This window comes from Leptinotarsa decemlineata, unplaced genomic scaffold (genome assembly GCF_025532065.1).
Source record: "Leptinotarsa decemlineata unplaced genomic scaffold, Ldec_3_MD MMD2_P_RNA_scaffold_2, whole genome shotgun sequence".
NCBI lineage: Eukaryota > Metazoa > Arthropoda > Insecta > Coleoptera > Chrysomelidae > Leptinotarsa > Leptinotarsa decemlineata.
This window is the reverse complement of record NW_027412529.1, coordinates 28,382,594-28,394,787: the sequence shown is the minus strand read 5'-3', so window position 1 is coordinate 28,394,787 and position 12,194 is coordinate 28,382,594. Positions and strand designations below refer to the sequence as shown.

The window sequence follows — 12,194 nt, the reverse complement described above, 5'->3', positions numbered from 1 at the left end:
CGAAAACTGAACAAATGGAACTGAATATTTCATCATTCAGGGCATACTCCGTTTCTATGGATTGAGATCTGGATTCTTCATCGGCAAAAGTATTTTCTTTGCACCATAACCATATTTGTCTGGTAATATTATTCAAATTTGCAAATTGTACTCTCCCTTTCTTATTTATGCAAGCTATAGCGGTCTTGTTATCTATTCTCAGAAGAATTTCGCAATTTTCAAGATGTTTCGCAAATGATTTCAGTCCATAAAAGGCTGCGAGCAGTTATAACTGATTTATATGTAGTTTTTGTTCCATTTTCGACCAAAATCCATTTGTTTTGCACCCATTAGCATACGCCCCCCACCCCGTCTTGGAAGCATCTGTAAAAATTTCAAATATGAAATTAGTGGGAGACTTCATCGCTTGATAAGATTTTAGCAAGTTATCCAACCACCACTGTACGTCGTCCCCAATATAAGGGGGAATTCGCATGCGTTTATTGTAATGGCGTAATGATTTCCCCTTAAGAGCTTCGTATTTTGCTCGCTCTAATGTCTTAATGTGAACCCAGCTATATTTTACTGTAGGGCATGCAGCTACTAGTTTACCGATTACTGTAGAGAATTGTCGGATCGTACAGCGAGTGGTATTCCCTTTCAAATTTTGTAACAACTCAACTATCTTTGATTTTTTTTCATCCGGTAATCTCAAAGTCATGTCAATTGAATTGTATAAAAAACCCAAGAAAGTGATTTTTTGAGTAGGAATGAGGTTACTCTTTTCATGGTTGATTATGAAACCCAGTTCAGACAATAGATTGACAGTAAAATATACATGTTTTGAGCATGTATATTCATTTTTACCTATTATAAGTAGGTTGTCTAGGTATATAACTGAAATAATACCATTCTCCCTCAATCTTTGTACGACTGGTTTTAAGAGCTTAGTTTGTTGTAATTGAATCGTAAGTATTTTTTGTAATTTGGGTGTATTGGCACCAGGTAGTACGCATCCTTCATGTCAATCTTAGCAAAAAAGCAAGCTTTTGTTATAAGCTTTGTTGCTGTTCTGTAGTCCTCAAGCTTGAAATGGCGAGCAGTTATAAACTCATTAAGATGTTTTAGATTCAGGATGAATCTATATTTTCCGTTATGTTTCAAATTCAAAAAATAACTAGACACAAACTGGCCACTTTCTGATTGACATTGTGATATAGCACCTTTTTCTACAAGCTCAGCTACAGCCCTTTCGTATTCTTCCTTTTGTGAATAAGGTATAAAGTCCTTCGAAAGGGACTTTTGACAAGGTTGCGAATTGAATGGAATTTTTACACCCCGTGTCCAATCCAGAATAGTTTGATTTTCCGTAATTGTTTTCCATTTATGTGTAAAATATTTCAGACGGCATGCCAATGAGCTTACCCTCAAAATTTCCTGTGGCGGTGAGGTTTGTAATATTCTTGTTTCCTCGACGTTTGGTTGGCGATCCACTTCTTCCTTGTCATAGGAGGAGGGCGCTGGCAGTTTAAAGGATGTTGACGTAACGGTGGTTGTGGATTTCGTTGTGTAGTTTGCCAAGATTGCCTAGAAGAGCTCGGGGTTTCCTGCCGCGTCAGTGGTTTGGTGATCTTGAGATCCTTTGCCACTTTTTTCACCGCCTCGTTAAATTTCATGTTTTCGACAAAATTTCGTCCAACAAGAAATTCATCCCTTTGGGCATTTTCTACAACCTTACGTGTAGTGTAGTTGAGGTAGGGTAAAATCTGGTATTTTCTGCTCTTAGACAGTGCACTATGCATATTACATACTAACTGGCCCACATCTGCTAGTATTGACAGAGTCTCTTTCATTGGGTCTCTATTTTGTTCTGCTAATATCTTGTTCAGTTATCCTCCTGAAGCCGAAAGAGCATGTCCCAATTGTAGTTGCAGATTTTCTAGAAATTGGTCGTGTCTTAGAGCTTTGCTATCCAGGCATGATTGAATTTCTGGGTTCAGTTGTGGTGGTTTCAGAAGTGGGCAGTTTCCAAAGATGGGATATTTTTTCGCGAGTTCTTCTCTTTGTTCTTTTGATAGACCACCCTTCAAAAAAATATCCCAACGTTTTTTTATTTCCTCATGGAGCGATTCTCGTTTCTTCTCATTTTCTTCCGGATTTGACCCGAGAAAAGAGAAAAAATCCTGAATGCCGGTATTGTCCGAAATGTCCTGTGAAACCATGTTATCTTCACAAAGGGCATCCGCCCCTTCTTCAGTTTGGTCCGCCTCTTCGGTTGGGTATGCCTGTTCTTCCACACTAGCATCTGCAATGGAAAATTCCATTGTCATTGCTGTCGCAACAGAATTTCGAACTATAGAGAGATCGATAGTTATTCAGTACTGATCTATGGAGAGATCAAAAATGAAAGATTATGCTAGTTTTGTTTTCTAATTCGAACCAATCCAAAAAGGTGATCGATATAACATGGTACATCCCACCTAACCTTAGTTTATCTCGTTGTTCTTTGTTGGTAGAGCAACAACTCTTCGAAGTGACGACATGAAAGAAATCAAATTATTCTAGTACTCACCCTATAAAGAATTATCCGATTCATCGGAACTGCTTAAGGAAAATTTGTCCTTTAAACGTCGAATTTCCTCCAATAGCTCATCATATTTTCTCTTTTTATGTCTCCTATTAGAGGAACTAGGATTAGCATGTCGATTGGTTTTCATTTCGCGCACAACACACTAGCTGAATCACTTATGCGGAAATTTCCGTATAGCACTTGGTCCGCAGCGAACTTGTTCCGATAGGTACAAATTACGAAGTGATAAATCGAGGCAACAGCGGAGATGGTGATTCATTTCGATTATTCTTTTTTACATGTACCGATAGATGTGGATTTACGACTACTACAGGGTGTGTAATTATTGAGGAAGACAAGCGAAGAAAAATTTACCTGCAGTACCTGCACTAAGGCGTTCCTATCAAGTACTTTTGGTAAATTTTCGTTATGTGGACACCCGGCGATTTTGAAAAAATTTTTGACTGTACTTACGTATTTTGATGCGTAGATTACGAATCCGAAAGAAAAAAGTGGCGCTCCCCCTTATTCAAAAAGTTACGGCCCTTCAAAGTTCAGAAAAGGGCAACTTTTCAGCCTTCTTTTTCACTAAATAAACTATTTAAAAACACAAGCATTTATTCACTAGGTCACCTTTACACCTTATTCCTCCTTCTTTAACACTTTTCACTTCAATAATCAACATTTTTCTTATAAAAAACTTAATTTAAAAACGAATGCTTCTCCTGGTGACATTATTCTATTTTTAGGTTAGTTACTAGTGACATTTCAGAAAAAAGCAGTTGGTATTTGCAGTCGCCTACTATTTCAAATTCGTAATACACCACCAAAAACCAATTTACGATCTAAAGAATGAAGGTAAAAAACATTTGAATTACTTCAGGAATATGGACTGCATCAGTCGTACCAACCATATCATCAACCTTAAAAACGTAAAATACAGTGATATGTAACCAAAAAGAAGCTTCGTACATTTTTTAACATTTTCATAAGAAAAATGTTGATTATTGAAGTGAAAAGTGTTAAAGAAGGACGAATAAGGTGTAAAGGTGACCTAGTGAATAAATGCTTGTGTTTTTCAATAGTTTATTTAGTGAAAAGGAAGGCTGAAAAGTTGCCCTTTTCTGAATTTTGAAAGGCCGTAACTTTTTAAATAAGGGACAGCGCCGCTTTTTTCTTTCGGATTCGTAATCTACGCATCAAAATACGTAAGTACAGTCAAAAATTTTTTCAAAATCGCCGGGTGTCCACATAACGAAAATTTACCGTACTTTTCTTGGTTATTCACATTTTGTTCTCTAACAAGGACCGCCTGCTGACGATACTGACGATGACCAACAGACTGAAACAGATCTCTACTGATGGCTCTTGAATTTAAATTAATACAGGAATGATCAGAATCGTACTATCTATTCTTCTATTGATTTTCATGGAATTATTTTTCAGCAGCTTGACTTCACTAACCTTTCTCGATATCATATCATTTTTTGAAACATGTAGATTCGTTTTCCAATGGCATTCCAGGATAGCTTCCCAAATTTCTGTTACCGCAGTTGTCGGCTGAATGGTCAATTCACCAACATTGACATAAAAACTTGGCAAATTGACTTTGGTGTCATACCAATAGGTGGTTTCACTTATGTCTCGCTTGCGTTCACGCAGTTATCTTTATGCATTTCATTAGTTTGGACCATTGTCTAATATGATATAAAATTATATGAAATCCCTGGAAGAATCTGTAAAAAATATTATCTGGAAAAATAACAATTTTATTAAGCAAAAGAAAACTGAAATCACAATGAAATAAAATACAAGCAACAACCAAAAATAAAAATATTGAACTATTCAAACGAGATGAAAAAATAAAAATTGATAGATCCCAAACCAAGTTACTTCATGATGTTTCTATCGTTAGTATCCACAATCGTTTCCGGGTGATATTTTTTTAATTTTTTTACAGATTCTTTCAGGAATTTCAAATCAATTCATTTCATAATAGATTATGTAAGTCCGAACTGATAAAATGCACAACGAAACATTGTCAAACACCTTCAAACAAAAGTTATCTTCATAACTACTTTTCTTGGTTATTCACATTTTGTCTTCAGTCGAGGACCGCCTGCCCGGTAGTGACGATGACCAACAGGCTCAAACAGCTGTCCACCGGTGGCTCTTGAATTGAAATTCAGTGCAGTTCATCATTGATCAGAAAAGATACTTTTTTGTATATCATTTTGTCAATATCGGTAATACACCAAATTGAATATTTTTAAACATATGTGAATTACATTGTTTTCAGTAACAGTAAAAAGTTCAATAATTGCATGTGGTTGAACGACTCAGAGTGAATTATGATTTGAAAAGGGGAATCAATTGTTTATTTTATCTATGAAATAATATTGTTCATACGTCCATGACGTCAAATAAGTTTGTGTAACGACAATAGAAGCTGAATAAACGAGCCTCGCACATTATAAACATGTTCAGATTATGGATTGTTTCCCATCAAATTTCATCTAGATAATTTTTTTAGATATTTAATGGAATTCGAAAACTTTTAATTGGATGAAAACATAGAAAACGGAACAGTTCCTTGAACTATGTTCAAAGGAATGGTATTTTCATTCATTAATTTATTTTTGTTCAGATTCGCCCTATGAAGGTGAAGTGAATAATTAATTCCCAATTCTTACATGTTCATCCCTTGAAATTTATTGAAAATCTGGAAACATTGAGTGATTTGCACTCGATATCTGATTGATTTCCCGAACTCGCTCAGTCATAGAAATGCGAGAAACAATGAAGAATTTATTCTGTATCCAAAACATTAGGGTCCACACAAAAAAGATATATTTTAAATTTTTTGTTTCAGGTGAAACCGTCTGAAAACTGTAATGAATAATAAAATTTCAAGGGGTGTGGAAAGGTCCGATTTCAAATTCAATCAGATGATTATCTAGGTGGAGTTGATCATCTGATTATGACGTGAGCAGTCAATTGAAAAGATAATGGAACTTATCTACCAAGTCAATGCTTTCGCCTCTGTCTGTCTGCTGGAAATGACCTGAAATATCTTTCCAGTTCTGCATCTATATGTTTCGTCTCTTCCCTGGTAAACATTATTCCTTCCTAGTCTTTCAACTGGTCCAGTATCGTTGCTACATCCCTTTTATCAACACTTACCGCTATCATGACCTTAAGTACATCTTTTTCATAATTTTTCAACTGCCGTTTCATTAGTAAATTTGAAGAGTTATCGAGATTTTTTCTTACATTTCTCATGCACGTTTTTTCGATTTTCAATTCCTTCACAATTATGATATCAACATTTTTTGATCAAGTTATATATAAATGACTAAAAGAGAAATGAAAATTTCTATGTTTTTTATCACTTTCACCACTTTTTTTATAAAAGTGGTAAAAAACATAGAAATTTTCATTTCTCTTTTCATCATGATCTCCTACCACATAGTAACGGCTACATCCATCAATTTATTATAAATGACTACCAAAATACCTAACTATTATAATTATTGCAACATATGCTGTGTCTAGTAACAAAATATTGTTATAGAAGTAATGGATTATTGATGAAATCAAAACACATCAGGCCTACTATGACATGCTCAATGAGTCGCAATTTCGAGAAGGACCATTAGGTTTTTTTATCGCCAGTGTTGGTAACGCATTCCATTCGGACATATTTTAAACCCTCATATACCAATTATCAGCCGAATATCTCATACAGTGCGTTAGTTATATGATGACAAATTCCCAAATTCATGATTTATTGACTGACCTTGTATAACAAACTGTAGACTTCAAACAAAAGGTGAAGTAGCCATTGAAAAATACATGAAATATTCAAATACAAAGTTTCATCTTCGTAACAGATACAGATAGATGTCCCTAGTCAAAAGTTGAAAATGTTTTATCCTTATCGTTTGATTTTTAGGTATAATAAATAGTTCATCAAGGATTGTGATAATACCTCTTTATATATAGTTTTTAAATATTTGTTCCAACCCGGTGACAGATTTTGTCAAAATTCTCGTTATTTCATTTCATACGGCATAATATATTGATATGACTAGATCAATAAGCCATCACGGTTTGTCATAGCAGGCTTTGAAATTAGTTTTATTTTTCGTTGTTATGGAGTACATGTACCGAGACAAAGAGGGAATATAGAGATAGACGGAAACATTTTATAGTATGTTCAAGAAAACCCAAGGCATTGCTCGCGGCAGATTTTACGAGATTCACACGTAAGTATATTTATAATACGTACAAAAAAATAAAGTTATTTGTGTGATGTGTTTTGTGACACAAGTTATGTATATCAACATTGTTAGATTGGCTATAGTGACTGTCGGAACCTACCTGTCATATTGTAAGTCTAGAGAGATGAATTGAGGCAGTTGCTCATCGACATGCGTCTAGAATGTATCTAGTAGTTTCATTCAAAATATAACATGGCGCAGTCTAACAGTCATACGTGGTCAGACATCTTGAAAAAATTAAAATTATGTTATTAATTCTCAGTGAAAGAATATTTTGATCAATTGCTGGGGATATTTTGGGATAATTATGGAATTTAAAGGAGTTCCATCCATGCTGCACTCTGGAAATCTCTCAGAAAACTGGAATTTCTGGAAGTAACGTTTTTTGACGTATTTAAAAGCTACTGAAATTAGCCAAAAAGAAGACTCCACCAAATGTGCTCAGCTTGGTAAACAAGGTATGAGAATTTAAAATATTTCCTCACTCTTAGAAGAAGAAAAAGATAAATTCGATATTTTAACCCTTCGGTGGTGACGTGTTGCCATAGGCCACGAGTGGTGACTTCGGTCTACCACACCGATCAAGTTTCATCGTCTATATAACGTCATAAATTGTATAAAATATAGGATTTTGATGAAGTTAAACTTTTATTGACTTTTTCTTCAAGTAAGTATGAAAAAAACATGAAAGAGTGAATAATTATAAATAACAAAAAGGAACATCCTAAAGCCTACGTATTATAATTGCGATGCACCCATTCGAAGGTTGAACTCAGTCTTTGGCTTCTTCTTGACTGGAACATTCCATACAGAAGATAGTCACGTGTTCCAAACATAGAAATTTATTGCAGTCTTGACAGCGGTATTTGGTCCTTCTGTTCTTCTTTGAACTACAGTTGAAACATCTTCCGAAAATATTTTCCGTGTTGCGATTTGCCTCTGCTACTTCTAATTTACAAATCTGACATATTCGAACTCTAAGAGGTCTTGGTAAATTTTGAGACATTGCACGGATTTTCAAATGTGGTTCAATCAGACACAACGCAAGATTTTCGAGAAATTGGCGTCTAACTACTCTGCTCTGGGGTTTATTTGCACAAAAGATAACTTGCAAATTGATTCCAGATAAATTTAGCAAACTGTAAAAAATTACCATTTGCCATTTTCGAGTAGTTCTTGCAGTGTTATAAGATGCACATAATTTGTCCACTACGTCAACTCCCCCTTTAGTACGATTATAGTCAATAATCATATCTGGTTTTGAATTATTCCCATCGATTTTATCGTCACTGTGGCAAGTGGAGATCAAAAGAACATTTTTCTTTTTTTTTAGTACATAGGAACGAGAGTACAATCTTTTCTAAAACCGAACATACTGGAACCAATTGGACGATTTTTTCCTTAAACAAATTCAGGTGGTATCTCCTTTTTGTTTTTTAGTATAGTTCCAATTGTTGTTAGGTTCCGTTGTATAAGTTTTTCAGCTAGAGGAATACTTGTGAACCAATTATCGGTTGTAATATTCCGACCAGACCCGTGAATTGGTTCACACAACCTATCGACTAAAGAAAATGTCGATGTATTTTGAGAAAATGGACCATCTGGTTGAGTACCAACATATACTTCTAAATTAGAGGTATAGAATGTTTTTGAATCGCAAAGTGCAAAAATTTCAATTCCATATTTATTGGGTTTATTTGGCATGTACTGCCGAAAAGAACAGCGTCACGAAAAGACTCAAGTTTTTCATTAATTGTAACTTCTCGTGACAGATTATAATTTCGTTTACAGTTATCAATAAATTTGTTGATGAAACACCTTATTGGGGTTAATTTGTCAAGAGCTTATCTCTGCTCTTGTTTCTGAATCATCAAATCTGATATAGCGCAAAAGAATACGAAATCGTTGGAGTGACATAGTCAATCGATATATTTCAGCAGAGGTACCATCAGTTTTGAATAAGTCTTCTGTGTTCAAATTATTATTCTTCTCCACTCCACTGAATAAGAGCAGTCGTAAAAGTGCCTCTATCTCTTCTCTGGTGGTAGGTCTTGTATATGTTGCTCGGTTATATTTATATGATACGCTCTCTAAATGAGAATTGGTATTAGTAACTATAATGTTTATCATATCATTGTCAAAAAAATTTCTCCAAATATCTAATGGATCTGTTATTTGTTTCAGAGGGCCCCTCACACACGGTAGTTTCATTCTTAGTATATTCTTAGAGGGAGTTTTCACATTTTGGTTCGGCATGTGCTTGTTGCATTTAGTAACTTTATCTTTACCAATAAGCGTTTGTTCTTGAACTATCTTCCTTTTTTGAGGAGGCTGTTCTCCTTTCTCTTCTGGCTGTTCTTCTTCCTCTTCTTCACTCTGTAGGTCTTGTTCTGTGTCGCTGTTATTCTTCTCTTCTTCCAAACGATCTTCCATATCTTCTTCCTCGTCATCGTACTGCTCTTCAACAATATCCTCAACAGTTAATTCCATAAGGGCCATCAGCCGTTCTTGTTCACGCTCATAATTATCCATTTTCTTCAAATAATTAAAATATATTGAGTTATGAACTATAATTTTCATTATCTTCTATCATACTTACAGAAGTTTGCGAATTAATATATTTTTCTTCAATAACAATTCCTTAACCGCAACAGTGACTTCGGTTTACGACACCGAAACTTGACTTAACCTGCTCATAAATTATTTTGACAACACACCACTTCGTCTTAGTATCTAACGGAACGTAACTGAGAGATACATGGAGGGAATTGTAAATATTATCCCCACTCAAAAGTTATGTAAGGGAATGTGACGCATCGGTATGAGAAACCGTACGTCACCACTAGAAGGTTAATAAAAAAAGTTTAAATAAAACGAATGTCACGTCAAAGACATATATTCTTCACTTGTAAGCAAAAAGAAGGCCAATCTATTGAAGAATATACCACTGAACTGAAGAATTCATTACTCTCTTGTTAATTTTTGACATTAAGAGACAGTCTGGTTAGACATTCTAATATGCGGTTTGTGTTATGAAAAAATGCGCTCAAAACTACTAGAAGATGATGCTAAAATCATCGAAGAAGCCATTCAAGTCTGCTCAAATATAGAAAAGACCCGTAAACATAACCGACAAATTACAAACGGTTTGGACAACGGACAGTCCAATGCAATAGATGTTATTGCAAGTAAAATTATCAAGAAACATAATGCTGGCATTAGTCATCTACAAAGGACCACCAAAGTGAATCAAGGAGTTCAGAAAAACCAAATTCACAGAAGGTAAGGTAGCAGTCAGAGACGGGTACCATTGAAATGCCTGAAGTGTGAAATCTTGACAATTATGATTCTCATAATATTATTCATGATTATGCTCATTCTACAGAAAATCCTTCATTTGTAGGCAGTGTTGAAAATGCAATAAATATTGTTTCAAAAGATTCGTGGATGATGAACTTAGAAATTATTGGAGCGAAAATAGAATTTAAATTGGATACTGGCTCAATGGCAAATATGATTCCTGTAGAAATATTGAAAGGTACGAATTTCAATTTCAAAAAAGTTTTCAAATCAAATGAAAAGCTTTCCTCTTATACACGGGACCATTTACCAGTGATAGAAAAAACCTGTATTACATGTATTCATAATAATGAACAAAAAAATATTGAATTTTATGTAGTAGACATGAATAGACAATTTTTGGACTGCAAACTTGCATTGATTTGAATTTAATCAAAAAAATTGATTCAGTTACTCATAATGAAAACAATCCTTCGAAATATAGGGAGCTAAATGATATTTCAGAGAAAAATAAATCTTGCTTTGAAGGCATAGGTTGCTTGAAAAATCTTCATACTATAAATATGAAAGAAAATGCTCAACCTGATATTCACGCAGCGAGGAAAATCCCATTTGCAATTTTAGACAAATTCAAACAAACTTTAGATGAGCTAGAATCTCAAAAAATAATTGAAAAATAAATCCACAGTACTGATTGGGTAATACCTGTAGTAATAGTCATAAAACCGAATGGGGATCTACGTTTATGCTTAGACACAACCGATTTAAATAAAGTAATGAAAATACATACCTATAAAATTCCAACTTTAGAAGAGTGGATTGTAAACTTCAGTGGAGATCAATATTTTAGTACACTCCATCTAATTCCAAATTCAACTTTACGAAGAAAGTTCCAAAATTTGTACTTTTGCAACGCCTTTTGGACGATATTCATTTTTAAGATCACCTTATGGTCTAATAGATAGTAGTGAGGTTCTCCGTATCTGTAAAGTGGGGAGGGTGAGTGTGAGCCCACAGCACTTAGGCCACATGTGACCCATTGTACATCCTCCCGAGGAGTTGTCCTCCTAGGTTATCATCCATCCTGTCCTTTTCAGGAAGGTGGACAGGTCACTGGAAGACACATCGGCAAGTGTAGGCCAAGACTCGCCGAACACACACTCTCCTCTGACGATAACTCCGGGCACTCGCACAGGATATGCCTGACAGTCTCATCTTCCTGTTCACACATCCTGCATAGAGGTGTGTCCACTAGCCCCATATTATGGAGGTGTTTCCTTAGTTGACAGTGGCCAGTCAGAAATTCCACTACTAGGCGTAGATTTTTCCTGGTCATCGTCAGATATTTTTTCGGCGCTAGCTTCCCAGGGTCGCCCAAGGTGAACCTGGCAAGATTACATCCTTTCATTCCATTTCATCCCTTAAAGGATTGAGCATGGGTGTATTATTTGACTAGTTCCACAATTGTCGAAGTCATCAGGCCGTAGGTGCCACTGGGTCCTGAAATTCTTAGTCCAACCGCTTCCTTGGCTGAAGAGTCGCCAATGCGAATACCTTTACTCCTGTCATGCCTTTCAACCCACCTCAGGATAATGTTATTATCTACCGAGGCTTTGGCTGAATCTTGGTGACACTCTAGTACTAGCCCAGAGGTTATACGTTGTCAGTTCAAGGCTGATAGGGCTTGTCTGATGTCAGTGCAGATTGTTATGTTTCTGCCAGAAATTCCTTTCTTGGTTATTTCTTTTGTGAGATTGAGACACCAGCCAGTTCTGTTTGGACCACGCTGGTATTTCTTCCCATTCCCCACTCAATTCTTAGGCTTAGTGATCTGGAGTACACTTCACACCCTGATCCTTCTTTGGTTTTTGAACCGTCCATATAAATTCGTATTGCATTTGTATCATCTGGCTTTATGTTCTGCTTAATTTGTATTTTGTAGGGTTTATTAAACACAAACCTGGGTTCAATTGCATCGCTTGTTGCCTGCAGCAGAGGTTGCGCAGTAAGCGCTTCCCGCCATAGGCCCAGCCTCAATTGATCCATTCCTACTTTGAGGTTTA

General features: G+C 35.6%; 2 protein-coding genes across 2 annotated transcripts in view; one reads left to right on the top strand and one right to left on the bottom strand.

The window, feature by feature from the left end:
• Positions 1-12,194, top strand: part of Oct-TyrR (Octopamine-Tyramine receptor) — a 1,115,181-nt gene that overhangs the window by 180,427 nt on the left and 922,560 nt on the right. The window lies entirely within an intron of this gene.
• On the bottom strand, positions 1,749-2,828 carry LOC141487444 (uncharacterized). Its single transcript, XM_074186518.1, has one exon. The coding sequence runs from the start codon at positions 2,307-2,309 to the stop codon at positions 1,869-1,871; it is 441 nt and encodes a 146-aa protein (XP_074042619.1). The 5' UTR covers positions 2,310-2,828; the 3' UTR covers positions 1,749-1,868.

Coding starts and splice junctions, on each gene's coding strand:
- LOC141487444 (XM_074186518.1), bottom strand. CDS start 2,309: ATGACAATGGAATTTTCCATTGCAGATGCTAGTGTGGAAGAACAGGCA.